Source organism: Trachypithecus francoisi, unplaced genomic scaffold, assembly GCF_009764315.1.
Source record: "Trachypithecus francoisi isolate TF-2019V2 unplaced genomic scaffold, Tfra_2.0 Lachesis_group16, whole genome shotgun sequence".
Lineage (NCBI taxonomy): Eukaryota > Metazoa > Chordata > Mammalia > Primates > Cercopithecidae > Trachypithecus > Trachypithecus francoisi.
Genome location: NW_022681461.1, coordinates 96,841,853 through 96,869,181, shown reverse-complemented (window position 1 = coordinate 96,869,181; position 27,329 = coordinate 96,841,853). Strand labels below are relative to the sequence as shown.

The following is a 27,329-nucleotide window of genomic DNA, read 5'->3' as shown; positions in this document are numbered from 1 at the left end:
CAGCTGCCACCCTGCCTCCAACCTGAGGCCAGCCCCAGCGGGTTGTATTTTTTTTGGATATTTATTATGCTTATTCATAATCTGATTGCTTGTTTTTCCAGTGCTTAGTGGATAGCACGTCTCAGGGAGCCTCAGCCCAGCCCCTCACTGCTGCCGGGGAAGCCTCCTCATCCACGTAACACCCTCCAGGGGCACACCTTGCCCTCCAGGATGCACTCTGAGCATGTGCTGGTGTCCGAGGCCCTGCCTCTCCTGCAGCCCAGCCTGGCTGTCCCTGTGTGCAGCCCCCAGTCCCCTGAGGGGCAAAGCTTGTCCTCAACCCCAGTCCTCTACACGTGCTCAGCCACCATGTCCCATCCTCTGTCCTCTGTGGGTGACTCTTAGCCTCAGCCACACCTCCCCTTCCAGGTAGCCTTTCCTGAGCCCCAAGTCTCATGAGGAGCCCCCGCCCAGGCATCCACAGCCCCCAGTGTTGTGCTCATGACTGGCCCAGCCCTGAACCCCTCTCTGTGCATTTCTGGGAGGCTGCAGCCCCAAGCAAATGAATGAATGAAGAATGAGTGAATGAACACCTTCCCTGTTTGTGAAGCCTGAGGCAGGGGCGGGAAACGGGGAGGCCTGGGCAAACTCCAACTGCTGCATCCTCTGCACCTGTCCCCACCGGCCAGCCCACACCTGGGGACGCCTGACCCAGAAAAGTGAGGTGGAGAAGAATGACGAGGAGAGCAAACACACCTCCGAGCCCAGGCTTTCTGCGAGGAAGATGATGCTGGAGAAGCAGCCAATCTAGAAAGAGGCCAGGTGACCCCCATCTCTCCAGCCTCACAGTGAGCCCTGAGTGGGGGCCACCCTTGAATCTGACCCAAGAAGATGACACAATTCCGGGCAGGGCCAGCCAGGAGCTGGGAGTCCGGGGTGCAGCCAGTCCCTGCCCATTCTGTGGCTCAGTTTCTGCCCCCGTAGGACCAGATGCTTGCTGGAGTCCCTGCCAGCCTGACCCTGGCCTGGACAGTGGCCCCCAACAGGGGAAAGAGCAACTCCAAAATGTGGAGGGTCTAGGGGGTGCCCCTCACATCTCCCTGGTGGCCACTGCAGGGGAGCTGAGCAAGGGCTGAGGCTGGGCTCTCTGTGAGCAGGACCCCCGCCAGGCAACCACCAGACCACTGCCTGGGGCCTCCCTCCCTCCCTTCCCGCCTGCCTCTCTCCTCTTCTGCCAGGAATCTGGTGGGGACGGGGCCTATGCTTGGGATTTAAGAAAGCCACAGCTCCACACCTGCACTGTGCCCCCTCCTACCCCAGGCCAGCCCTGACAGGGAGCAGCTGTCACCCTGTCATCCAACAGAGTCCCACTTCCAAGGCCAAGGTGAGCACAGCATGGGGTTGGGGGGTGCCCAGGAGGGCTCATGTGGGGAGGCCAGGAGCATGAGTGAGTCATTAGCCCCATCACAGTCTTCTTGGGGAGAGAACACACAACCGGGGGTGCCTCCCCCTCTCCTCCTCTCCAATGACAGCTCTTGGTCCCTGTGCCTGATGGGTCCTCCTTGGCATCAGCCTCCTGCCCCACCACACAGACCTGTGCACCCTTCGAGTAACCCTGCAAGCCCCTTGAAGGGGCTGCCCTACTAGTTACCTTCCTTCAGCCCCACTCCCCTGCCCAGGGCTCTTATGTGGTTGGGGTCTGGCCCTGCTGGGGGACGGGCCCTTGGAGGAGAAGGGAAGGGACAGCCCAGCTTATGGACTTGGCAGTTCACCCCAGGAAAAACGAGTCCCTTCCCTGCCCTGGCACCAAAGTGCCCTCTGAGCCCAGTTCCTGGGCTGAATCAGCTTCCAGACTGCACGGCCCATTCCAGGTCCTGAAGCGCGTTCTCTGAGAACATGCTGTGCCCAGGACCCTGGAGCCCCCAGGAAACCCCAGGGCTGGGCCATGAATGCAACACAGAGAAGCCCAGGGCTGCTCCCAGCCACCTGAGGACATGGCTGCTTGTCCCATCCTGGCAGGGAAGGGCCATGGCGGGCAGTGCCCAGGCACAACACAGCCTCAGCAGCCAGACCACCCACGGCTCCATTCCACCCCAATTCCACCCCAACACTCTCCCGGGAAGGGGGCAGAAGAATGAGGAGAATTAGACCCCATCTCACCATCAGAGAGCTAGGGGCCGCTCCATGGCCCTGCTGAAGGTGGTTTCAGAAATCCTGATTCCAGAGACAGCAGCACCTGGTGAGGAGGACACCCGGGTGCACCTCGGGGAGCTGGGTCCCCTCTAAGGAGGAAATCGATCACAGAGCCCCCCGCCTGGAGGGCATGACGGGTCCCCACTTTACAAGAGGCAGCCGACTGGGGCCCCTGCATCCCCCCACTCGCTCCTACCTTGGTTCACCCATGTTTATGGCCATGTGTCACAGGCATGGGGGTGCCGGGCAGCGTGACCCCACCAGCTAAGCCCAACCAGGTCGGGGCGAGGCAGGTGCTGTTGGGAAGGGCATTTATGAGACCCCAACACTGCATGCACGCCTTGGGCGTTTCCCACTTGGGCCCACAGGTGTCTGCAGCAGGGATCATGGCCCTATTTTGGCCATCAGACCCTCCCATAAAAGGACAGGGGGGCGATGGGGATGGCCCTTTGGTGAGTGCTGGGCCCTGACACCACTGAGAGGAATCACCCCCTTCTGGGAAGACCCTCAGGGCTGTTCTTTAACCACTCCCCCCAAGGTCACAGCTCCCACTCCTCTCACCCGGGACCCCAGAACTGCACCAAAGATGTGATGGGGGGTTTTACCCCTGACAACCCCACCCCATTTATAAGGCAAACGCCAGTAAAGTGGCCAGTGGTTCACAGGAGGGAGACCCTCCCCCGCCAACTCCCACCTGAACCCCCATCTTCCTCAAAAACGCTCCTGGAGGGTCAGACTCCAGCCTGTGGTGCTGGGGACACGTCCCCCAGAAAGCCTCTGGGCTGAGGTAACACCAAGTGCAGAATGGGGTGACCTGGGGCTGCGGTGACCACGGGTGGGGTGAGCCGGGGGCTGTGGTGACCCGGTGTAGGGTGAGCTGGGGGTGGGGTGACCCAGGGTGGGCCAGCATGAGGGGACTTTTGGGGAAGAAGGTTAGCAGGGCGGTGAAGGGGTGTGAGTCGGAGCTCCTCAGTGGATCTAGTTACCAGGAGCCCTGGAGGGTCCCCGAGGGATTTGTGCATGGGAAACCAGATTGCCTCTACCTGTGGTGGGCAGCTCTGCTCCCGGGTGGCCTTGGCGCTCCTTGGCTGGCTCCCCGGAACTGAAAAGGGCAGCCCTGGGGCTCCTGGTCACTGCAGGGGGAGTGCCTGGGCCCCAGGCTGCAGACAGCCCTGCACAGCTGTGCTCTAGGAGGAGTAGGGACAGAGGACCTTTGGTGGATGGGCCTCTCCCAGACCCCTGCAGCGGTGCCAAGGCTCCAGGAGCCGAGGCCTCTTCCTCAGTGTGTGCTGTGCCGCTCATGATCCTTTTGAAGAACCCCTCCCCGGCCTCACCCCCAGCCAGGCCCACAGTGCACACAAGCACAGGCCCCGTTCATGTCTCTGTGAAGCTCGGGGCTTGTGTCTTTGGGGGCAGCAGCCGCAAGATGTGCATCCGTGGGAACACAGGGAGGGTGGCCCTGAAACTGTGGTGGCTGGGAAAGGTCTTGCCTGCACAGGGGAGCCTGGCCTGGCTGTGTCTGACCTGGTGGAAGCCCCAGGCCCTCAGCCCAGCTCCTGTTCCTCAGAAAGGCACCTGGGGGCCTGACCAGGGCAGACCTCAAGGTCCAAAGTTCACTGTCTTTGCCAAAAAGCATCTGCATCTTGGTGGCCACTGTGCTGTCATTGGGGCCTTGAGATCCATCCCAAACACAGACACAGGACACTTTAGGAGCAGTGATCAGAACAGCCGAGGGGAGGCTGGGCAGCAACAAATCACTCAGAAAACCCAGCAAAGGAAAGCGCAGATCCCATGGCCTGTCCCCGGGCAGAGGCAGGCCACAGATAAAGGCTGCCCCTGGCTGGCCCATGTCTGTCCCCATCTTCCCCAGGGGGTGGCCAGGTGGGCAGGAGCCAGCTCTGGCACAAACCCAACTCCGCCCGCCCGTGGCCTGCCTTGGCCGACATCTCTGCCTCTCAGGCTGGAGGGCTACAGGCAAGCAAGGGAGATATAACTGACCGTCACACTCACTGAGGAAAGCCCACCTCTCCAAGGAGTGATCCCTTGTGGCTTCAGCTGCCATCCCCCTTGTGGATGACACAGAGCATCTGTCCATCCTGCTAACCCTTCTGGTCCAACCTGGAATCTCCCTTAAGTTAGCAGAGGAATGAGGAAACTCACATTGATCCAGAAACATCTCTCCCATCACCCCAAGAGGCCAAGACCCCGATACTCCACGAGGTTCAGGGAGGACCCAGAACCCCCCTTCCTTAGAGCTGGCACCATTGAGTACACCCCCTGGGGGCAGGGGGAGGGTCCTGGCCCTGGATAAAAACCAGGCGACCACCTCAGTCCTTGTGGACACGCCCCCTTCCTTGGCGCCCAGGCCCCTTTGACAGCCGGGGGAGTTTCCATGGTGAGTGGAGCACCCTCCCCACCGCCTCACCACTGGCACTACCCACACCCTCACCCCTCCCAGTGGAAGATGCCCCCGGCCAGCGCCGTGACCAGCATGTGGAGGGCCACGGCCTGCTGACCGCGAGTGGACTGTGCCTCTCGGGTTGGGCCCACCAGCCGTGCAGCATGGAAAAGTGGGCATGTCCATCCTAACCATTGTGGGGGCAAGGTGGGCAGGTGAGGCCAGGGCGGGACGGCAAAGGGAGGCAGGAAGGAGCACCGAGATTTCTGGCTGTCAGGGCTGTCGGGGAAACGCCACTGGGCAGAAAAGGGCTGAGGTGGTGGGTCCCCTGTGGGGGCCAGGACTGGGGAGGCACAGAGCCCAAAAGGAGGTGCCACCCCTTCTTGGGTCAACATATGGGCCTGCCCTAGTTCACTGCTTTAGGGATCAACCTCAGCATCTTGTCCCAGAGCTAGTGGAAGGTGCCCAGGCCTTCCCTGCCCTCAGGGCCAGGCTGTGCTTAAGAACAGAACAGCAGAGGCTGACACCCCAGGTTCCAGGGAGGCCTGGGCCCCACAGGCCGGTGGGTTCACCTGGGGCCCCGCCGATCCCTCCAAGCTCTGTTTCCCAAAATGTACCCCAGGGAGCCCCACTTCTGTTTCTCCTTCATGTAACCCGGGGACACAGCAGTGCCCACCTCCCAGGCTGACCAGGGTGGTGATGTCTGACCGGCCACACTCCTGCCTTCCCGCCACTCCTGGCCAGAGGATGGGAAACAGCTGGTGGCCTCCCAGGGAAGGACCAGCCCAGACCCTCCCGATGCCCCCACTCCCCCAGTGTCTTCTCTCAGAAAGGGGTCCGTGGGTCACACTTCAGGAAGGCGGTCCCAATGCAGACCAGAAGTTTCTGCAGCTTCCTGGGGCTTCAGCATTCTAAGAGCCCACAGACAGCAGGACAGGGCTGCCCCCTGGGTCAAGGGCTGGGTGTCAGGGCCTCTCTGGTTCCAGGGAGGAGCCAGCAGTGGTATCCAGGGAGGCCAGGACTGGCTTGAACAGAGTGGAGGTGACCACGTTGCTTCCTGGAGCCAAGGGAGCCTCAATGGTACGGTAACCACGCTTCTGGGGACCAACAGGCCAGGAAATCCCATAGCGCTGAGGGTGGGTATGGCTGTCAGCCCTCCGGAGCTGCCCTGGGGGGCCAAGGCATCCCCTGGAAGCCACTGCTCGATGTCAGCAAGGCTGGACCCCCGTCCTGCAGGGTCACAATCCCTCCAGCCAGAAGCCGCTCCCAGGTCAAGCACAACCTTATTGTTAATCACTGTGACACGATCATGTGTCTATCACAGGCCACCTTCTTGATCAGTCCCCTCTGTGGCCACCCAGGACCCTGCAGACTGCACAAGCCAAGGAGATGGGTGGAGCCTGGACATACTTATAAAAGCAGGTGACACTGTCATGTGCGTGATGTCGGGCTCATGCTGGACACCGTGAGGAGAGCATCCTGTAGACCCAGGATAGCGCAGGGAGACCAGGCAGGCAGCTGCCACCTCCACGCAGGTGAGGGATGGGGCATGGAGGTGGCAAGGGCCATGGAGGTGGTGAGGGGTGTGGAGAAGCAGGCGATGTGTGCAGTATGTTGACGGCCCTGGACGGTGCCTCCAGACACCACCCGGTCGTATAAGATGTGAATTCCATCTCAATGCAGCTGCGACAACAAAACCTCTGGGGGGAATGGAGCCCTCTGCCTGCATCCGGGGCTGCACATTCATCAGTTCAAGAAATCCTCCCAGAGGTGAGTCTGAAACCCTATGAGGTGTCTACCTAGCGTCAGACACTACTCTGAGTGATTTACCTCTATCCACTCTCTCGCTCCTCCCATCTACCAAGCCCATTTGACAGAAGAGAGATGGGATTGGCGAGGCTGCGTCGCAGGCCACATCCGGGACAGGGCAGAACTAAGCCTGGCCCAGCTGCCAGCTGGGTCAGGGGTTGTGGGTGAACCCGGAAGGCAGAGCCAAAGGAACAACTCACAGGCCAGGCAGGGCCTCGGGCAAGGGGCACTCAAGGGTGCCACCGACGGAGGCCTGAACTTTGGGGATGGCAGAGGTAACAGGGGAGCAGGGAAGGGACAGTGAGGGCCAAGGGCCAGGCCCGAATGTTCCCCTCCTATGTTTGAGACGTCCAAGGGCCCAGGTATGAATGGGGACTCTGCCACAGCCCGAGCCCGACACCCACCCACCGCCGGCCTCCCCCTCTCACCTCCCTCACCCTCAGGAAAGGACAGAATCCTGCACCTCCCAGACTCAGATGTCCATTCCTAAGGTGCCACACTGGCCACCCTCAGGCAGATGGGCATCCAGCCCACAGCCCTGGGGGGTCCTCCAGGCAGCCCACCTGCCCACTCCTACTCAGGCTGTGCACGGAGATGAACCTGGACCTGACTGACGTGGTCTGTGTCCTCACCCAAATCTTGAATTGCAGTCCCCATAATCCCCCCGAGTTGTGGGAGGGACCCGGTGGGAGGTAATGGAATCAGGGGGCGGGGACCCTCACGCTATTCTCGTGATGGTGAGTTCTCATGAGATCTGATGGTTTTTTATGAGGTTCTCTCCCGCTTTGCTCTGCCTTTTTCCTTACTGCTGCCACCATGTGAAGAAGGATGATAATTTGTCAGTTTCCTGAGGCCTCTCCAGCCAATGCTGAACTGTGAGTCAATTAAGCCTCTTTCCTTAATAAATTACCGAGTCCTGGGCAGTTCTTTATAGCAGCGTGAGCAGGGACTGATACACCTGCCCACCTTGCCCCTCACCTCAGGGAACCAGGCACGACCCCGGCGTGGACGCCTGGAAAGGATGTGGCTCCCAGGAGGGCAGGTGAGCACGGGCGTCTCGGAGCTGGGGGCCTCCTGCACCTCCTGGGTGAAGAGATTCAGAGACAGCTGAGGGCAGGCAGGGGGAGGGCACCCCACTCCTGTCTGCACACTGGTTCCCACTGCCAGCCCCAAAACCTGTCAGTGGAGACCCTTCAGATAGGCATCAGAGTTCACTTCTGGGGCCTCCCTGGACCCCACCTCTCACCCCACCCTCATGTGACCCAGCACCTCCCCCAAATCGCCTCAATGGTCCAAGGTGTGCCATCCTCTCCTCTGGCCTCCTCTTCCAAGGAGCCCCCGGGCATTAAGGAGCACTGAGGCTGCTCACTCACTGTGGGCCAAGGAGAGACACACACAAGCCATGACCTGGGTGCCGGGGACCACTGTAAGGACAGCTGATGAGGGTCGAAAGAAAAGGCCAGAGAAGTTCAGGAGTCAGGAAGATTCTGGAAGTTTCTGGAAAGAAAGGGGAGCGAGGGCCTCGTGCCGGGCGGGGAGAGAGACCTGCTCAAGGAATGGCTACCCCCAACTCCCACCTGCTCCTTTTACCCCAGGAGCAACCACGGCCAGGCTCCTACCAGGCCCTGGCAGGCCATGTCCGGTGCACAGCTGGGGAGAGGAGACAGCTTCCAGTGATATCCCAGACAACCCCCTCCAGGTCCCCTGGGCTGCCACCATCACAGCCCAAAGGAAAGAGGCCAGACCCTGGCACAGCCAGCCTAGGGGAGTGCTGGAAGCCTCCAACCCTCCCAGGATGCAACAAAAAGACCAAAAGAAACGGACTGTCCACAGTCCCATGACATGAGGGAGAGACCACAGGACAGCAGAAGCTGGGGCAGGGTGGACCCCTGCAGCTCCAAGCTCCTTCTCCCACTCCTGGGACAGGCATTGCTAATCAATCGCTGTTCTCACCTCACAAGCCAGGCTGGGCCTCAGGGTCATTGTGAACATGGGTGACACTTGTCTGCCCTGAGATGGGGCCCTGTTCCTCGCCTGCCAGCACCTGTCTACAGTGAGGCCTCTGACTTTGAAGCCCAGTTGTGGAGGGGAGCCTGGCAGAGCTGGTAAGGCAAGGCCTGTCCATCTGCTCCAAGAAGCCAGTGCTACTTCTTCCCTGAGGCCCCTCCTGCCTCGTAGACCAGAAGCTCACAGCAGCAGGGCCAGGCGCTAGCCTCAGCACCAGGGCAGCTCATGCTCAGTCACCTCCCTGCTAGGCTCAGGGCGGAATCAGAGCACAAGCTCACTGTCTCCACCCCCAGCTCCTAGAGGCAATGGGCATGGGGTGGACGGGAGCACACACGGGGCTGCTGAGCAGGACCTCGGAGGCCAGCAATATCCCACCCTCCTGAGAGGGCACCGGCCTGTACTTGAGATGCACACACACACCAGCACACACGGGTATACACACACATGCACACCCACACACAATTCACACATGCACACACACCAACAAAGTGCATACACAGGCATGCACGCATGCCACACACATGGGAGCACAAACGCATGCATACACACCAACACAGTGCACATACATGCGCAGGCACCAGTACAGTGCACACACGCATACTGCCAACAGTGCACACATGCACACACCAGTGCACACATATGTTCACACGAGAGCACAAATACATGCAAACACACCAACACAGCACACACACAATGCACACAGACCAACAGTGCACAAACATGCATGCACACCACAGTGCACACATAACATACACGCACACCACAGTACACACATATGCAGACACCAACACTACACATACATGCACACGAAGTGCACACTACACACAAACATGCACACACCAACACCTAGCACAAGCACCTGTGCACACACACCAATGCAGTTTGCACAGTGCAAACACATGCATACCAACACATGGGAACAGAAACACACAGCAACACAGCACACAAACGTGCACGCATGGCAACAGTGCAAACATGGACACACACCAACACAGGACACACACAGATGCACAGCAACACATGGGCGCGCACACACCCGAATACCAGCATGGAGCTGTGCATACCCACGGACACACGTGTGCACTCACATGCACACACGGTAATGTAAACATGCACACACGGTAATATAAACATGCACACACGGTAATATAGCCTGGATGTCTCCTCCAAGTCTCATGTCAAAATGTGATTCCCAGTGTTGGAGGTGGGGCCTGGTGCGAGATGACTGGATCATGGCGGCAGGTCCCTCACGAATAGCTTAGTGCCAGCCCCTTGGTGATGAGTGAGTCCTCAGTCAGTTCACGTGAGATCTGGTTGTTGAAGAGTTTGGGACCTCCCTCCTCTCTCTTGCTTCCACTTTCTTTTCTTTTTTTTTTTTTTTTTTTGAGACGGAGTCTCGCTCTGTCGCCCAGGCTGGAGTGCAGTGGCGTGATCTCGGCTCACTACAAGCTCCGCCCCCAGGGTTCACGCCATTCTTCTGCCTCAGCCTCCCATGTAGCCGGAACTACAGGTGCCCACCACCACGCCCAGCTAATTTTTTTTTTTTTTGTAGTTTTAGTAGAGACGGGGTTTCACCGTGTTAGCCAGGGTGGTCTCGATCTCCTGACCTCGTGATCCGCCCACCTCGGCCTCCCAAAGTGCTGGGATTACAGGCGCGAGCCACCGCGCCCGGCTGCTTCCACTCTTTCTATGTGATGTGCTTGCTCCCACTTTGCTTTCTGCCATGATTGGAAGTTTCCTGAGGCCTCTGCAGGAGCAGAAGGCACTACGCTTCCCGTACAGCCTGCAGAACCGTGAGCCAACTAAATCTCTCTTCTTCCTCAACCACCCAGTCTCAGCTACTGCTTTACAGTAGTCCAGTAGTGAACACAATGGTCTTCTAGGAGACACTCTTGAAATCTGGCAGCCTGAGTCGAACCCTAAGGAGCAGGACACGGAAGAGCAGCCTCATGCTCCCGGCTGGGCCCCGACCACCACTCTGTCCACCAGATGTCTGAAGACTCCTCCGCCTCTGCCCCGGGGTCTCAGCAACATGCGCTGTCAGTGCCCGGTGCCACAGCGTCCCAAGGATGCTGCTCTGCAGCTGACAGCCACGTCTCAGGCATCCAGCTGGACCTGGACCTCCTTCCAAGGGACCACGGTGGGTGCTCAGAGCTGGTCCTGATGGCCTTGGGCCCCTCACCAAAGCCCCCTACCCCCTTCTCCTCTGGGGTCTGCCCGCCACCCACAGCCTGGTGTTTGCATGGCACTTGCTCCCTGGAGCCTCCTAGCCTCCTGCCCACGGCAGGCGCTCCTCAGCCTTTGTCTGAATGACTCAGAGGAATGAATGGAACATTCTGGCTGGCTGCGGGGGCGGCTGCATGCAAGCACAGGGCTGCAGCCTGGTGGGGCTCTGAGCCCACGCTCAAACCTGTTTCCTCTACCTGGGGCACAGAGACTGCACTGGCCCCTGGAACACTGCCCTGGCCAGCGGGGGGTCACATGGGACCTGGAGCCAGTGTCTCCAGATGGGGATAGCAGGGTGAGCTCGATCATCTGGGGTCGGAGGCCAGCACCACCTGTGCTGTGGCTGAAAAACAGGTGGGCACCTAAGCATCATCCAAAGAGCTCGGCTCCTCCTCTAAGTAACCTGCCCCCACCCCCGAAGTAACCCAGCCCCACTCCAGATCTCAGGGTGTAGGGCTGGGAACAGGACCAGACACGGAGGCCTGGTGACCTCTGCCCAGGGTCCCCATTCCCCACGCACAGTGAGTGCAGAGGTGACCAGCAGTGGAGGTGGAATCCAGCCCTTCCCCTGGAGCCCCCCGGGCCGGGAGAGGACAGCAGGCTCTTCCGAAAGGACTCCCCTCCCTGCAGCTCTGAGTGGCACCGAGCAGGAAAAGCAGCTCACACAGCAACCTCTATGCAGCAAGATTGTGAGGCCACATCGCCTCCAGGGAGCAGGACCCAGAGCGCCCCTACCCCAGGGCACCAGGACTGGGTTATTCCCGGATTTCGCAGTGCTGCGAACTTTGCAGAACAAAATCCCCAGCAGCTGCCTGCACGCTGAACGGAGGTGGCGCAATCTGCCCAATGAATCGGACTAATTACACAGAAGCCACACGGGTTTTGCTTCCTCCAGGAAAACTGCTTTCTCTCTTTAATATTCAGTATCCTCTTGTCACAGCCTGTAAGCCTCACTCAAATTAGGGTGCAGCTGCAACCCAAACCCAAAATAAAATGCCCAAGCACGCGACAGGGACACACGCGGCTCCAGATCCGCCGGCCCTGCCTGCCTCCTCTCCACAGCCCGGCTGCTAGCAGGCAAAGAAGTCAGGGAAGATGCTTTCCACCTCGTCTTTCAGGGCCAGGCCTATACAGTCCACATCCAGGCTCCACGGCTCCAGAGGGCTGTCCTGGAGCTCCTGGGAGCCAGGCTCAGGGTTCCCTAGGAAGCCTGGCTCTCCCTGATTCAGTGGACTGCTCTCAGCTGGAGCCCATGCAGGGCCACTGCCTCCTCGGCCTTCCAGGGACCCTGGAAGCAAACAGGACATGTCGGCAGGGCAGGCAGGTACTCTGGGAGCCTGAGGCAGACAGGTGGGGTCAGAGGAGCAGAGCTCCCACCTCAGCCCATCTGCCCTGCCCTGTCCCTGCTGCGCAGAGGCTGTGACAAAGTAGATGAGCTCAAACCTGGCGGCCCCAGACCCAGGACACCTGTTGGACCAGAACCAGGAAGGGACTCCCCAACACTAAATCCTAAATGGAATGGACACACGCCGTATGACAGGGCCATACACCTTTGCCGGCCAGCACGGGCTAGACCAGAGGCCTCACCGACACGTGGTCGAGAAGAATACAGGGCTCCACACACCGCCAGCTCTCACGCACGGTCGTCCACATCACGTTCACCCACTCTCTCACATATTACCTATGACACTCAATGCTAGCACTGCCCAATAGCTAAGCACCAACGGAGGAGAAAACGGGAGCTCACAGACCCTAGGACCCCGCGTCACACACGCTGGGCCTGAGTCCCAATTCCCCAGCTCATGTCAGGTGCTGATGCAGGGGGACCAGCCCAGGACCCAGGGCCCCACTCACCTGGCCACCAGCTGGGACCGGCAGTCAGCAGGAAGGACGTCCCATCCTCCACATCAGACCCCAACAGAGACCTGAGGAAGGGCAAGAAGCCCTTCCTTAGTGGCCACAAGTGGACCCAGGCCTTGAAGCTCAAGGAAACATTTGGGTCCCAAGTCCTGCAAAGGCAGCTTGAAATGCAAACATCTAGACGCCACTCCTGACGGGCTCCACCCTGCCCAGTGGGGAGAAGTGCAGAAGCCACCGCCGCTGAGGATTCCGGTCAGCGGCTCTCCCAGGTCCCGATCCGTCCTGCAGAGCATCTCTGCCGGTTTCTCTCCAGCCGCAGTCTCGCTCATCTTGTCCCCTCCCCTCCCCCTCCCCTCCCCCTCCCACACCCCAGCTGGTATGTGCTCAGGAAACACAAACTCATTTTACTATCAACCAAAACAAATGACAATTAGGAAGACAAAAGTGTTTCCAGAAACACACATTAGAAAGCCACACGGCGGCCGGGAGCGGTGGCTCACGCCTGTAATCCCAGCACTTTGGGAGGCCGAGACGGGCGGATTACAAGGTCAGGAGATCGAGACCATCCTGGCCAAAATGGTGAAACCCCGTCTCTACTAAAAAATACAAAAAACTAGCCGGGCGAGGTAGCGGGCGCCTGTAGTCCCAGCTACTCGGGAGGCTGAGGCAGGAGAATGGCATGAACCCGGGAGGCGGAGCTTGCAGTGAGCTGAGATCCGGCCACTGCACTCCAGCCTGGGCGACAGAGCGAGACTCTGTCTCAAAAAAAAAAAAAAAAAAAAGCCACACGGCAAGGCTGGCTGGTCCTGTCCTGGGCTGTGGCCTTGGCCTCCCTCCCACAGGCACAGAGGAAGCAGGGACAGAAGCTTCCAGATGCTAACAAAGGGGGCCTAGGCAGGACAGGAAGGTACGGCAGGCTCACACACACATGCTCGCTCACGCACACACAGGCATGCACACCGCCTGGTCACTCACCTGGCCTCCTGCACAGGCATGGGGGCCTCCTCAGCTGGCTCCCCCAGAGGTACAGCCCCCATGGCCAGGGGCCCAGCCTGGCCCAGCCAGCCAGGGGCCTCCCCACTCATCATAGGCAAGGTCTGCTGCTGCGAGAACGGAGACCAGGACAGGGGTGGCCTCACAGCCTTAGGAAGACTCGGGCCTGGGGGCCACGACACCAGGCTGGAAGGTTCTGGGAGAAAAGTCAGATGCGGGTCAACCTTCCCTGTCCGGCCGCACAGGCTTCCCCCGAGAACCTCGCAACTCAAGGGTTCACTCCACTAACGCTGACGGAGTACCTGCCCTGCTGCCTGCACCCTGCAGCAGGGAGACACGAGAGGAAGCTCAGAAGCGGGTGGCAGAAGGGTAAACAGGGAGAAGATGAACACCCAGAGGTGGGGTGCCCAACACCTGGGGGCCGAGGGCTTCCTAGAGCGGGTGCTGGCTTGGCCAGCTGCAAGGGGCTCGGATCTGGGGACCCTCTTAGCGCTGCCTCCCGGACCTCAAGCTCTACCCTCAGATCTGCTCCCTCCCCATGACTGGCTGATGGGTTTCTGGAATGCCCTGATGACCCCAGCTCTGCCACCAGCTCTGCCAACCGCAAGACTGTTCCCGGCCACAGCCTCACTCACGGGGAGCCAAAAGGCACAGCCCCGCCTCTCATGGCACCTGGCGACTTCCAGACACTGGCACCATGGGGGCCGAGGGGAACTCGGTCATCAGAGACGCCCTGCAGGGCCACCCACAGAGGCACCAGAGCTCAGCTGTGGGTGGCATTAGGGACAAAGGCCCCGGGTGGCAGAGGGAATAGCTGGGAGGCCTCGGGCCCCTGGCTCACCCCAATGACAGTTCCTGCCATGGGCAAGCAGCATAGGCGGAGGAGCAGATGGGGTACCCTGGGGAAAACAGATCTCTGGCCACATCCAAAACATACCAGCCACAGGCGGGTGGAGGAAGCAGGGCCGCAAAGCTGGATGGAGCAGCCAGGATGGGGCCGAATCACTCTGCATCCCCACAGTTCCCACAGACCCAGAGACCCAGGACAGGACCAAGTCCCTCTACGTCCCCACACTTCCCGCAGGCCCACGGACCCAGGGAGTGACGAGGATGGGGCCAAGTCCCTCTATATCCCCCACGCTTCCTGCAGACCCAGATATCCAGGAAGTGACCAGGATGGGGCCAAGTCACTCTACGTCCCGAAGCTTCCTGCAGACCCAGGTACCCAGAGAGTAATCAGGATGGGGCCAAGTCCCTCTACATCCCCATGCTTCCCAACAAACCCAGGGACCCAGGGAGGAGGAGGTCAGGCCCTCCCTTCCCTGGAGCACAGGGAGATCCCAGGAGGAGACAGGACAGAGGGAACAGCCCCAGGGTGGCCTCTGGCCGGGACTCTCCCTTCCTCAGCCACACTTACTCCCTCCCGAGAGCACACATCCTTCTTCCCACAAAAAGAAGGCACGCCCGGGGGCCTTGAATCGAGCTCAGCCCTCAACACCTGGGTTTCTCACCAACACAAGAGCCTGGGAAAACTTCGAATTCCTGTTTGCAAACAGCCCCCGCTGTTCTTAGGAGTAAAGCACAGCCTGTCCGGGCTCCCCAGGACAAGGCACCCCCCACACAAACACCCAGGACTCACCTGAGAAAGGGGGCGGCCCACCCCGCACCTGGCACAGCCCCGACAGGACCTCACACTGGTCTGTGCCCAGGGACGTGCAGCTCGGAGGGTCCCAATGCCTGGAGGACGCAAGGACGTGGGGCAGGGGCTCTGGGCCGGCCGATGCCGGATCCCGGGACCAAGGACGTTCCAGAAATGCCTTCACATCTGGAGTTCTAAAAGGAGCAACGTGACGAAGATCCTGGGTCTACCCCCAGCCCCCTGGAAAGCTGACCCACCTACCCACCTCAGGAGCAGAGGGCTGGACCCGTCCCCAGAACACCCCAGGCACCACCTACCACCAAGCCAGCCTCTGCACTCCACAGCTGCCTGCCCAATTTCCCTCTGCCCAACTCCCCTGGTTCTAGATTCTTCCACAGCTAATTAGCCACCAGCCCCATGCCCCAGCCCACTGTGGGGTAAAATGGGTACATTTAAACAAAATATGCACATAGTCCTTTAACCTGGGGAGCTGCCATTCTGAAAAGAACCAAATTATCTTGACTTCAGAAAACTCCATTCCTGAAGCTGCCCATAGGGTGGACTGTGACACCTCACTGACCACCTGCAAATCCCCCACACACAGAAGCAAAAGAGACTCCTCCCGGCCACCTCCCACCTCCATGCCAGCCCAGGCCCTCGATTCTGTCGACAGCGGTCCCCTTCCTGGAGCTCGCCTGTGTTGGTCACCTCACACCTGGCCACCTGAGTCGGCAGGGCCCTGGGCAGGTCACCACCTGTGGAGGCCAAGCCGGGCCTCCAGGCCACACCCTCCCAAGGACATGCCAGGGGCTCTGGGTCTGCTGCTCCCAGGGTCACCTGGCCCTGCAGAGCAGCCCCAGGAGACACTAACCGAGTCCCGTCAGACGCTCCCATCCCAGAGTCTGGCACGCCTGCTGGAACCTGACTCGACAGCGTCAACTGTAAGACGTCCTCCTGCAACGAGTGCCACATTTCCTTGGAGGAAGCAAGAATCTGAAATTCAAATAAACAAGTAAAACAAAGACAGGGAGTCAACTGGGAAACCCAAGAAACTGTGGCTAGACTGCTAGCCCGGGGCCTGGAGGATCACTATGAGCTTGGTCCCTGCTTGCGACTTGGGGGCGAGGGTACAGGCTGACAACGAGACTGAGGTCCCATCCCAGAAAGACCCCACCATTCCTGAATCAGGCTGTGCATACCTAGGGCCTCACTGCAAATGCTGTCACAGATGACAACACAGTTTCATTCCCCAAGCAGGTCCTCAACCCCAGCACTCACGGGCTCAGCCAGAGCCCCCAGGGCCTTGGAGAGGGGACAGGAGCCTCTCTTGGGGACGTGCAGAGAAATGATCTAGGGGGTGCTCAGCCAGGGAGGATCAGGGGACCCCAACTCTCCCCCAAATTGGCACAGAGCATCTGGCTAATCCATCAATGAACAGGACTCAGTGGCACATGAGGACTGGAAGGGAAGACTTGCTCCTTTCCAGGGAGGGAATAACAACAGGTAGGACTTGAATGAATCAGGAAGGGCCCTGCTGAAAATGTGGCCTGCTCTAGTCATGGAGGCTGAGGGGGCTGAGGGAGACGCGCATGACAGGTGACGCGCTGCCTGCAGGGTGGTGAGATGTCCCAATCACCGTGATGCCAGAGGACTGACGGCGACTACCCTTACAACTCACAGCATGCTGCTCCTGGCTGGGCCCCAGGGCGCTGGCAAGCCGCAGAAACTGCACAGACATCTCCAGGACTGAGGCCATGTCCTCTCGCCGGCCATCAAACTGGGGCAGCAGGGCCCGCAGACGCTCACAGCTCAACGAGATCCGCTTCCTGGTTCCGGTCAAGAAACAAACATGTCTGGAAGCATCTCTGGGTCCTCCCGGCCTCCCCCAGAAGGGACAGCAACCACTAGAACCTATCAGAGAGACCCTGGGGGCTTGCCAGGCAGACGGGGTTACAAGACAACTGAGAGCTGCCCCGGGGCAGAGTGAGCTACGAGATGACTGTGAGCTGTCCCCGTGGTCTGAAGCCCCGAGATCCACATCAGAGCACAGCCTGGGCCTGACCCCTGGGTCCCGGTGACAGGCTGTCCAGCCCAGGCCGAAACCATGGCTGCTTTGTGGTGTGGAGAGGACAGATGGTCAGAGGCAGGCAGAAGTGCAGAGGGTCACAGGTGCACAGCCTCACCAGCCCAAGGCTTCAGGGCAAAGAAGGGCTGCAGGATGTCCCCCAACGTGGCTTTTCTGGTTTACTTGGAGATGTGCAGTCTGTCCTTCCACTGGGCACAGGCCACGAGCCCCTCCCGGCTGCCTGACACCTGGTGGCAGCCACAAACCTAATCTCACCCGCTCCACCCCTTTACAGCGCCCCGACTTCTGGGAGGCACGGCCACTCACCTGCGCTCCCTCTCGCTGATCACGTTCCGCCGAAGGCAGGAGCTGGGACCCTCGGCCACCGTAGGGGCCTTGGGCTGGCCGGAGCCCTGGGGCGAGCCCTCGCAGCAGGAGAGGGCACCAGACAGGGAGGAGCCGCTGTCGAGAGAGCCAAGAACACCAGGTCCTCAGAACCCCAGAAAAGGCCACCGGGAGTCCCAGATGCCAGAATGGGGGTCTTTGGGATGCGGGTGGAGGCCAAGACCTGGGTCACGTAGGGACACGACCCGGCCCTCTCTGCACCCCTTCCCCTCCCCCAGGGTCCAGGGCTCTGCCCCAGGAAGGCCAAGAGGAGTGGAGCCCGGCGACTTGCGGAAGCACCCCTGGGTACAGGACTGGGGCCCCCACACCCTTGGCCCCCAGCCCAATTCCTCACTTGCATCCCCTGACGGTGGGGACTCTGGAGACCTCCGGGTGGGGCTCGGAGCACCGGGACGCCATGAACTCACAGCTGCGGAGCGACCCCACGCGCACGGCCCCTTCCGCAGGCAGCCCCGCCCCCTCACGTGTGCTCTGCCCACCTGCCACGTGCTTTCCACCCAGCCCGCCTCCACCCCCACTCGCAGTCCGCCCCCACGGCGCATGCGCTCTGGCGCTCCCCACGCATCCAGCCCGGGGCCCATGTGACCCGCGTTCCTGCAAAGGTGCTGGAAAGGGACTCAGAGGATCCACCCACTCCATACCCGGGTCCTCGGTACGCCAGGGAAAGGGCCCCAGCCCAGGTGGCCCTGCCTCCACCCTTACTTTCCCGGGGGTCGCCTTGGTTCCTACTTATGCGAGGGTCTCGTCGCCCCGGGCACTTTGGAGAGGCTGGCCCTGCCCTTAGGAGCCCAGCCCATGGTGGGAGTGGGGGGGCTGGGCTGAGCCGTTTAGCCCAGGCCTGGGGGACACAGGGACAGGGAAGGGTACCCGCCTGCTCCCCAGTCGCCCACGCCTGCCTTTTCCCGCAAATCTCGTGCCCTTGCGGGTACTGCGCCTCAGGATAGGGTCACCATCCACCCTGCTGGGTCGCCCAGAGCCAGGGGCATCTTGTCCCCACCCCTCGGCCACCATCATCCGCGCTCTTCCGCTCAGCTCTGCCGGGCACCCTCAGAGCCGTCTGTCCCTTCCCCTGGCCCTGTCCAGGCACCGCCCCCGCTTCGTGCCCTGGGGCCCCAGCTCGACCCCTCATACTATCAGCAGGTTTCTGCGGGGTCTTGGGGGTCCTCCCCATCCAAACCCAGAAAGCTCTGGCGCCAGGTCTCTTTTCACCTCCTGGCTGAATTCAAGGAGCCGCCCTGCGCTGGGCTTGAGTCCTCCGGTAAATACTTTTGGGGGGATGACAGAGGGAAGGGGGAGGTGGAGACTCTTCCTCTTTCACGGAGGTGGGGGTGGCCCTCAGGGAAGCAGAAGGGACAGGGGTGGGGGGTGAGGCTGGACTGTCGGGAGGACATCCCTGGCTGGGCTGGTGCTGAGGTCCATAGCTAGAGGAGGTGGAGTGGATGGCTGGGCTCATGCTGAGGTCCGTAGCTAGAGGAGATAGGGTGGGTGGCAAGGGCTCTTTTCCTGAGAGGGGCGGCAAGAAGGAACCCGGGCAGGTGCCACCACATAGGGGGCGTCTGCCCCAGGTGCCCCAATCTCCTGTGGAGAAGGCGTGGCTCTAGGCCTCAGGCTGACATCCTGAATTTTGGACCAAAGATGGGCAAAGAGTGTTTGGAGCAGAGGGAGGTTATGTAATATAAGGTGGTCTCTCCATCCCTGCTCGGCTCAGCCACCGCTGCAGGTCAGACATGGAGGACCGGGTTGGAGAGGAAGGCAAAAGCTCTCGGGGACCTGGGCCCTCTCCCAGCCCTGCCCCTGGCCAGGGAGGGCTGGACGGGCTGGTGATCTGGGGCTCCTCAGTGGCAGAGGGGGCCAAGTTTTTGTTTCCCTAAAGCCCTCGGAATGTCATCAAACCTGCAAGTCTCCTGCCGCTGACAACACGTGTAATTACTGCTAATTAATCACAGATGCACACGGTGTGGACTCTCAGTGGTGATTTTTCTGAGTTCCCCAGGCAGGAGGGTGTTAGCAGAAAGGCCACCATCTTGCCCTGGCTGCACCTGCCCCGGGGTGGTAGAACCTCAGCAGCAGCACCAGCCTCTCTAGGGACCTGAGGAAAAACCCTCAAGATGCCCATGAGCTGTGTGGCGGGGGCACAGGCTGAACCTCTGCTGGGGGCTTAGGAGCATCCTAGACCTCCCTGAGTGTTCCCCACCCCCACCCCAAAAGCATCCGTGTTCAGCTGGCTGCCTCCTAGAGAAACAGGGAAGGACACTCCGGAGAGACACTGGGGAGGCCAGGGTCCAGGAAGTACATGCCATGCACCCTCCCAATGGACCTGGCCCTCCCCCTGCCCCTCGTGGGCACAGTCCTGGCTTAGTGAGGGGCCTGGTCCGCACTGCAAACCAACAAAGGTCTGGGGACAGAAATCGCAGCTCTCCAGAGCTCTGTGTGAGGCCATCTGAGCCAGGGTGACGCATGTGCAACAGTGTGAGCACGTGCACGGGAGAGGGGGCCTGCAGGGGGACCCTCTGCTTCCCAGTCGTTGGGCTGCAGCATTTTAAGTTGGGACCCCTCCTCACCCGTCTAAAGGTGCTGTGCGTGCCGTGCGGGTGAGAGCACAGGGCGGGATGCCCTCATCCCTCTCCCCCAGCCCAGGTTGTGGTGCCCACGGACAGGGGGCGTGGGGGGTGGGGGAGAGTCATCTTGAACCTGGCTTGTCTTGAGTGACCAGTGTTGACCAGGGCAGAGCAGCACAGCAGGGAGGTGGTGACGGTGCCTGGGCTTGGCGGCCGGAAGCTGGCGGCCAGAGCAGCGCATGTGCCCTGCTGCCTGCAAAGGATCCAGAGCCCCCCAAGCCGCCGCCCAACACAGAGCCCTCCCAGGGATGTAGGGCCGGGTGGCCGCGCGGTTGGGCTTTTCTAGCCATTAACGAACCCCGTTCTGTTTTTCGGGGTTTTGAGGGCTCATAGGGCCGCAGTGGGGACGGGTCCCTGGACCCTCCCCGTTCCGACCCCCGCCTACCCCCAACCCCCGTCCCAGCCTGGGCCAGAGCCGCCGCGGGTCCCGGCGCGGCCGGCAGGGGGCGCGCGCGGACAGACGCCCGCACCCGACCCTGGAACTGGCGTTTTTTCCTTGCTAATCTGCGAGGAAAAAAAAATGTTTTTCAGGGCAAAGCGAGGGAAGAAGGTGGAGGCTCCTACTCGGTTCTTCCTCGGGTCGGGTCCGAGCTGCCGGGCCGCATGCCGTCCCCCGACGGGGCGCGTAGCCCAGGGGGCGTCTACCGGGAGGCGCGCGGCGGGGGCTACACCAACCGGACCTTCGAGTTCGACGACGGCCGATGCACCACCAGGTACGGTCTGCTGCGCCCTCCCCACGCGGGGAGACCCCGGTCTAACCTAAGACCCCCAAGTTCCCCCTCAGGCTCCCGCACCCTGCAGGACCCGCCATTCCCAGGGCCATCCAACTTCCCCAGGACCCGCGAGTGCCCTCCCAACCACCTTGGGGAAGAGGGGCGCCCCTCAGGGTGGGCCTCGCTTTCTCTAACAAATAGCAGGTACCCAGGCAGCAGCGTCCGTCCCCATCTGTCCTCGATCTGGTAAGAAGCTGGGGGGAGCGGCCATGGCTAGATGGGGGTCCTGAGCATCTCCCAGGTGGGGAAAGTGGCAGGGAGGTTGGGGGCGGTGCAGGGCCTTCCACCCCCCCAGCCCCCTCCCCTACCCCAGCGTGGGGAGGAAGGTTCCATCCCTTTTGTGTGGCGTGGCAGTGCTTGGTCAGGGTGGGGTGCCCGACGAGGTTACCCCAGACAGTAGGGGGTGTCCAGGGCAACCTTCCGAAGAACAGCCCCCAGTGGGAAGTGGGTTAAGTGGCTGTCAGGTGAGGGCAGGGTCCTGTGTTCTAGTGACTCCTCTCTCCTTGCTGGCCCGTCCCTGGGAGGAGAGGGTCAGTTGAAAAGGGCATTCAGGTGACCTGGAGCCAGCTGTTCCCTGTGCAGTGTCCTGGGATGCCACATGGCTCTCGCCCACCTAGTGACCAGTGCAGAGGCACGGACCAGCAGCCAAGTGGGACAGTCCTGAGTGGCGGGTGCCCCAGGGTCCTGGTTCCCCGTCCTCTCCCACCTCCCTCAGCCCTTAAAAACAGGCAGGTCTGCCCCTCCCCCTGTCCCCAGAGCCAGACTCCAGGGGACCCTGTGCAGAGCCGGTCACTGTGTTGGGCGAGCCCCTCCCCGGCAGAACAGAGCCCTTTCTTCTAGATTCTGCCCAGTCTCAGGCTGTCCTGAGGCCAGAGAAGGGGGCGGAAGAGCATATACCTGAGAGTGGGAGGCCTGGTGCTGCTGCCCGTTTGTGCTGTGGGACTCAGTTTCCCCATGTGTAAAATGAGGGGGTGGGGCAGATAGTCTTTAAGGGCTGCCTCTGGTGAGGGACCAGGCTGGAGAGGAGGTTCCCAGCATCAAGAGGCAGGCACAGCATCCGCCTGGCACCCGGGGGAATCTGGGATACAGCGTGGGTGAGGAGCAGGTGCTCTGAGGGTGGACAGTGACTTGACGATGTCCTTGGGAAGTGGGCACAGCCTGGATGTGCTCTGAGGGGCCATCTGGGGGATGCCTGTCAGGCACAGAGGAAAGGACTCCGAGGGGGTCCTGGATAGTCCTCGTCTTTGTGGGCTGGCCGGCCCCTACCATCTCCCGCCCCGGCCTAGTGTTGCCCTCTCTGGCCATCATTACCTGCCCTGCTGGGCCTGACTTTCTCTAGAAGACACAGCAGGACTGTGTCCTCAGGGTCTGGCCTTTAGCTCCAGGCCTCATCCGCTGGGTCCTTCCAGACACCTGTGTCTCCCAACTGGCCCTGCCCACCCGCCCGAGACAGCTCCTCCTCCCCGCTGGACTGAGCTGACCTCCGTGGCAACAGAGATTCCCTATCACACTGCAGGCAGAGCAGCTGCCAGCACTGGGGGGGATGTCAGGTGGGCCAGGTGAGAGCCTTCCAGGGAGAGTCAGGCTTGGGGAGGGAGCAGGACCTGGGCTTGACTGGGCTCGGAGGGGAGCTAAGCTCCAGGTGAGGCCAAGGCTTGCGGCCCAGTCAGGTGGCTTCAGCTGCAGAAAAAAGAACCTTCGTGCTGCCTGGTGGTGGGGGAGCTCGACGGGGCAGGTTTCCACACCACCTCTCACGTGGGGAGGAGGGCACCAGGCAGCAGCGTGGTCAGAACCTGGGTCCTGAAGTCCATTGGCCTTGGTGCCAGGCCTTGAGCAGGCCTCTGTCTTTCCTGGCTGCTGGAGGATGTCAGCCTTGGTGCTGTGGTTCAGAGAGGGCAGGAGGTGCTGGGACACCCCACCCCACACCAGTGCCCCAGCTCAAACCCCCAGCTCCATGCTAGTGGCGTCCCAGAGTCAGCCCCGAGGCCACCAGGCCAGAAAGTGGGGCTCCAGAGAGGAGCTCCTGGCCCTCCAAGTGGCAGGGATCTTCTCCGGCCTCTGGCCCCCTCTCTGGCCTCCAGGCGCCCTGCTCCCACCCCCATACCATGGAGTCCCAGGCCCTCAGCTGTCTCCCCACAGGCCCTGGGGATGACAGCTGTTATAGGAGAGGGAGGGGCCAGGAGCCCTGGTGGCCCCAGAGCTGGCAAGTGCCCACCCCCTGCCCAGCACACTTTGCATCAGAGCCCCGGCCAGGCCCTTCCTGGAAATACGAGTTCCCAGCAGCCCTGCTCCAGGGTGGGCCTGGGACCCTCTAGGCCCTGAGGGGATCGGGCCCTGGCATCCTGCCAGGGTAAATGCCTGGCCCAAGGTCGTGGCCCGCCTTCCAGGCCCATATTAGGGAGCAGTGCCTTCAGCAGCAGGAAGTAGCTCAGGGCCCATGGGAAAGGTTTGAAAGCCCAAGGTACCGCCCAGCACTGGCCGGCAGGAGGGACGGCTCGGGCCACGGGGAACTCAGGGGTCTACTGTGGCCCTGGAGTGGCCACAGTAGCAGCTCAGGAGGCTACAGAGGTGAGTGAGAAGGGAACAGCAGGGTCCCCACAAGGGCCTCTGCTTCTGTTCCTGTGGCTGGCCTGTGTGTGGCCTGTGTCCTTGCACCCGGCAGCCTCCAAGTGTGCTGGTCTGGTTCATTCACCGCACGGGGAGCTCTAGATTAATACAAAAAAATTACTTGGGACGAGCCGGGCGTGGCAGCAGCGGGACCTTGCTGTGGGGCCGTTTCATGCCCTCGGAGGGTGTTGGGGGGCGTCTCGGGCTCTCCCCTGACGCTTTGTGTCCTGCTTCCCAGGGATGCCAGCTTGCAGGCTTTGCCCCCAGTGCCACCAGCTCTGGGAGGGGTGGTACTTCTGTGTCTCCCACAAACAATCCCAGGTTTCTCTGCAACAGGAAAGTTTATCCAAGTGTGTCCCAGCCGTGCATGGGTGAAGGGTACTGAACGGGTATCATGTACCGAAACACAATTGCTGTGTGTGCCTGTGAACCTGGGCGCGCCGTGAGCCAGGCACGCACACCCTGGGCACGTGTGTGAGAGCTGGAGGAGGATGTGTGGGGCCTGTCAGCCCGCTTGTGTGACCTGGAAGTCACCAGTCATGAGTCTGGGGAAAGGCAGGCTGGACTTGGCATGCCCATGCCAGGTGGCTGGGTGCCAAGACCCGGTTAAATGGGCATCTTTCGTGTCTTGGGATCTCTCCCAGCTGTGTGTGTGGGTAAGGCCACCCATGTTCACCCAGACCTGCTTCCATCTGTGGAACTTGGAAGTGAGCCAGCGGGGCTGGAACTGAGGCCAGGCTGCGATTGGCCCAGGGAGGTGAGACCAGTATTAGTAACTGGCAAGTGTAAAAGGTTTGCAGGGGACAGTGGCAGGGCAGAGGCCGCGAGCTTCCTGGGGTAGGTCCCTGGAAGACACTCCTTGAGAGGGGGCCTCCAGCTGCTCCCTAGATCGGGGCAGAAGGTGAGGAGGTGGGAGAGGACGGTAGCCTCACTGGAGCAGAGGTGGGGGCATCAGGAGATGGAGGGCATTGCAGGACCAGAGTCTGGACTGGCACAGAGGAGCAGAGGGCCTGGAGGAGCCTCTGGGAACTGTGTCTGTGAGGTTGGTCCATCCCAGCCCCGAGTGCAGTAGCTGTGTCAGCTCTGGCTAGTCACTTCACCTCTCTGGGCCTCAGTTTCCTCATCTGTAGAATGGGAGTGCTAGCATGGACCTTACGAGGGTGTGTTGAGCCCGTGTCGACAGCACGGCCACAAAGCTGTGTCGGCGTGCTGTTGAGCTAGCATGGACCTTACGAGGTTGCGTTGAGCTGTGTTACAAAGCTGTGTTGGCGTCGGGAGCTTGCATACCGGCCAGTTCATCTTTTCCTTGTCACGCACCAGCCCGTGTTGACGCATCAGAGCTAAGTTTTTGTCCAGTTACTTCCCTGAGATGAATTCTTAAAAGTGGAATTGCCCGGTCGAAAGATTCCCATGGTGTTAATGTTTGCCACATGGCCCATGGCCCCCAGGGGTGGGACTGGCTCCCGCTCGCAACAGTGCCGGGGTGCGGTGTATGCCAGCTGCCACTGTCTCCTGCTTGGCATCGTCCCCCTGGGGCACCTGTCTGTGTCCTGCCAGGCACCGCTCAGGCCTCGGAGGCTGAGACACAGCTGGCCCCTTAGTGCCCAGGAAAGGCACACAGGCCTCTCCTTTGTAGCCACTCTGGGGCACTCCACCAGAGGGGCAAAGGGGGCTTCCATCTGCCTGTGACCCCCTCCTGGGGCCACAAGTAGGTCCTGTGCTTCACAGGTACCAATAGTGCTTTTGCCTAGGGCAGACCCAAGCTGTGACGGACAGCCAGGGCTCAGACCACCACACACAGTGGCTTTCCAGTGGATTTTCCTGACTCCAGCCGCATTGAGGGAGAGGGCTGGGGCTGGGGCAGGTATTGGGAGTGCCAGTGAGTTGGTCATTTTCTGAGCATGAGGCCAGCTCAGGGTATGGGACCCTAGATGGAGCAGGGGCCCTGTGCCTCGGCCTCCCTAAAGTGGCCCAGCCCTCCCAGAGTTCATTGGTGCTGAGGAAATGGAAGCCCCACTTCTGCCTCAGTTTCCCGAGAGGCCCAAGGCCAGGCATGGTGGGTCATGCCTGCAATCTCAGTGCTTTTGGAGGCTAAGGCGGGAGGATCATTTGAGGCCAGGAGTTCGAGACCAGCCTAGGCAACATAGCAAGACCCTTGTCTCTACAAAAAAAATAAATAAATAAAAATTTTAAAAAATAAAAAAATTAAGACTAGATAAGGCCCAGTGCACTCCTGCAGGCCATGCCAGCCTTCAGGTGCTCAGCGTGCCTGGCACAGGGACCTGGCACAGTTCTCTGGGGGAATGAGCAGGGGCACGGTGGTGCCTCCCACAGCTGTGGGAGAGGGGCGGTTTCTCCTCCAGGTGCAGCCCCCACCATGGCCTCCCCACCCTCAGGCTGTCTATCCCAGCAAGGCTGTCCCCAAGGGTCCCCTGCCAGCTTCAGGCTGTGTTCCTTGCTAGGATGACCATTGCCCCCAGCAGCCAGCCCAGCTCGAGGGTACTGACAGCTGACATGTGCAGTCACCAAGCACCTCCCAGCAGCCGCAGCGTGGCCGGGGGAAGGGGCTGTGGGCTGATACAGCTGGAGAACAGGGTGTGGCCTGTGGGAAGGACCAGCCAAGGGTCCCAGGCACCCAGGACCCTGAGATGGACTTGCCATCTGCCGCTGAGTGACCAGCACACTGCTGCCTGCTGCAGGGGGTGGGGACAGCAGAAGAGCTCGCCTGGTGTCTGGCCCAAGCCCAGGCTTCTGCTTCTCCCGACAACCTCGGGCACGGGTCCAGGGGTGATGGCCCCCACAGCCTCGCCGGAGGCCCCTGTGTCCACTGTGCTGCTGGCCTTCCTGTCTTCCCTCTGGGCTGGGAGAAAGCTGCTCTAAAGTCTGTCTGGATAAATCTACAGCTTGATTTCGGCTCATCCACGTGTTCTGAGCTTTCACTTTGGATCTTAAAGCATCTCAGGAGATGGCGCTGAGCAGCCACCCTCACATGGGCAAGAAGCCCCTCCCCTAAAGAGAGATGTCACCCAGGACACTTGCCTGCCCAGCTGCCTGGGCATCTTGAGCAGCTCTGACTTTTTAATCATTGTGCAAAGGAAGCATTGAGTATTTCTGCCATGGTCAGCAGAGGTTCTGCAGCTTTGCACTTGCTGGGCACTAAGCCCAGCACTCAAACGCCCCCACCACGGTGATGCTATGCCTCTGGGGGACTCTCCTGAAGGCTGGGTAGGGATGCCCACGCACATGCAGGCACATGCACACAGATCCATGCGCATGCACACATATGTCAATATGTGCACATGCATACACGTGCCCACGTACATGTATGCATACATGCACATTGTACATGCATGCATGCAAACCCATCCACCCCTGCATGCACATATTCACGCACATGCCTCTGCATGCACGTACATGCTCATTCACACGTCAGCATGCGTGTGCCTATTTACATGCTTACATGTGCTCATCTCCCTCCCCCCTGACGTCTCTGTCAAACATGGCTCGCCCAGCTCCTGGAAATTTTGAACTGAGTGTGAACAAGAATGTATTTTAGGAGAGAAACCTCATTCCCTTAGCCAAAGACAGTCACAATCTTTTTTTTGTTTGTTTTTTGAGACACAGTCTAGCTTTGTCACCCAGGCTGGAGTGCAGTGGCGCAGTCATGGCTCACTGCAGCCTCAACCTCATGGGCTCAAGTGATCCTCCCACTTCAGCCTCCTGAGTAGCCGGGACTACAGGCACCATGCCCAGATAA

General features: G+C 60.6%; 3 protein-coding genes and 1 long non-coding RNA gene across 5 annotated transcripts in view; 3 read left to right on the top strand and 1 right to left on the bottom strand.

The window, feature by feature from the left end:
* Nucleotides 1-5,932: 5,932 nt before the first annotated feature.
* LOC117099424 lies at nucleotides 5,933-6,991 on the top strand. Its single transcript, XR_004443808.1, has 3 exons — nucleotides 5,933-6,105; nucleotides 6,211-6,340; nucleotides 6,823-6,991. It is a non-coding gene; the product is annotated as an uncharacterized LOC117099424 (long non-coding RNA).
* Nucleotides 6,992-10,007: 3,016 nt separating this feature from the next.
* LOC117099423 lies at nucleotides 10,008-11,486 on the top strand. 2 transcript variants are annotated; one of them, XR_004443807.1, is made up of 3 exons: nucleotides 10,008-10,179; nucleotides 10,270-10,526; nucleotides 11,139-11,225. XR_004443807.1 is itself a non-coding variant. In XM_033238780.1 (3 exons), exons 1-3 carry the CDS (start codon nucleotides 10,110-10,112, stop codon nucleotides 11,470-11,472), a joined length of 687 nt encoding a protein of 228 aa, XP_033094671.1. In that variant the 5' UTR covers nucleotides 10,008-10,109; the 3' UTR covers nucleotides 11,473-11,486. The 2 variants fall into 2 exon arrangements, 1 of the variants encoding a protein (XP_033094671.1); XM_033238780.1 differs by having other exon boundaries at nucleotides 11,113-11,486.
* Nucleotides 11,487-11,492: 6 nt separating this feature from the next.
* SOHLH1 (spermatogenesis and oogenesis specific basic helix-loop-helix 1) lies at nucleotides 11,493-18,028 on the bottom strand. The gene is made up of 8 exons (XM_033238779.1): nucleotides 17,909-18,028; nucleotides 17,497-17,631; nucleotides 16,783-16,930; nucleotides 15,976-16,097; nucleotides 15,105-15,298; nucleotides 13,448-13,661; nucleotides 12,467-12,537; nucleotides 11,493-11,900 (listed from the first exon to the last, which is right to left on the bottom strand). Exons 1-8 carry the CDS (start codon nucleotides 17,971-17,973, stop codon nucleotides 11,683-11,685), a joined length of 1,167 nt encoding a protein of 388 aa, XP_033094670.1. The 5' UTR covers nucleotides 17,974-18,028; the 3' UTR covers nucleotides 11,493-11,682.
* A 2,697-nt stretch (nucleotides 18,029-20,725) lies between these two features.
* KCNT1 (potassium sodium-activated channel subfamily T member 1) overlaps nucleotides 20,726-27,329 on the top strand; it is a 92,085-nt gene continuing 85,481 nt past the window's right edge. The window contains exon 1 of the mRNA XM_033238595.1: nucleotides 20,726-20,905. Coding sequence (XP_033094486.1) covers nucleotides 20,796-20,905 — 110 coding nt within the window. The 5' untranslated portion in view covers nucleotides 20,726-20,795. The remainder of the gene's footprint in view (nucleotides 20,906-27,329) is intronic.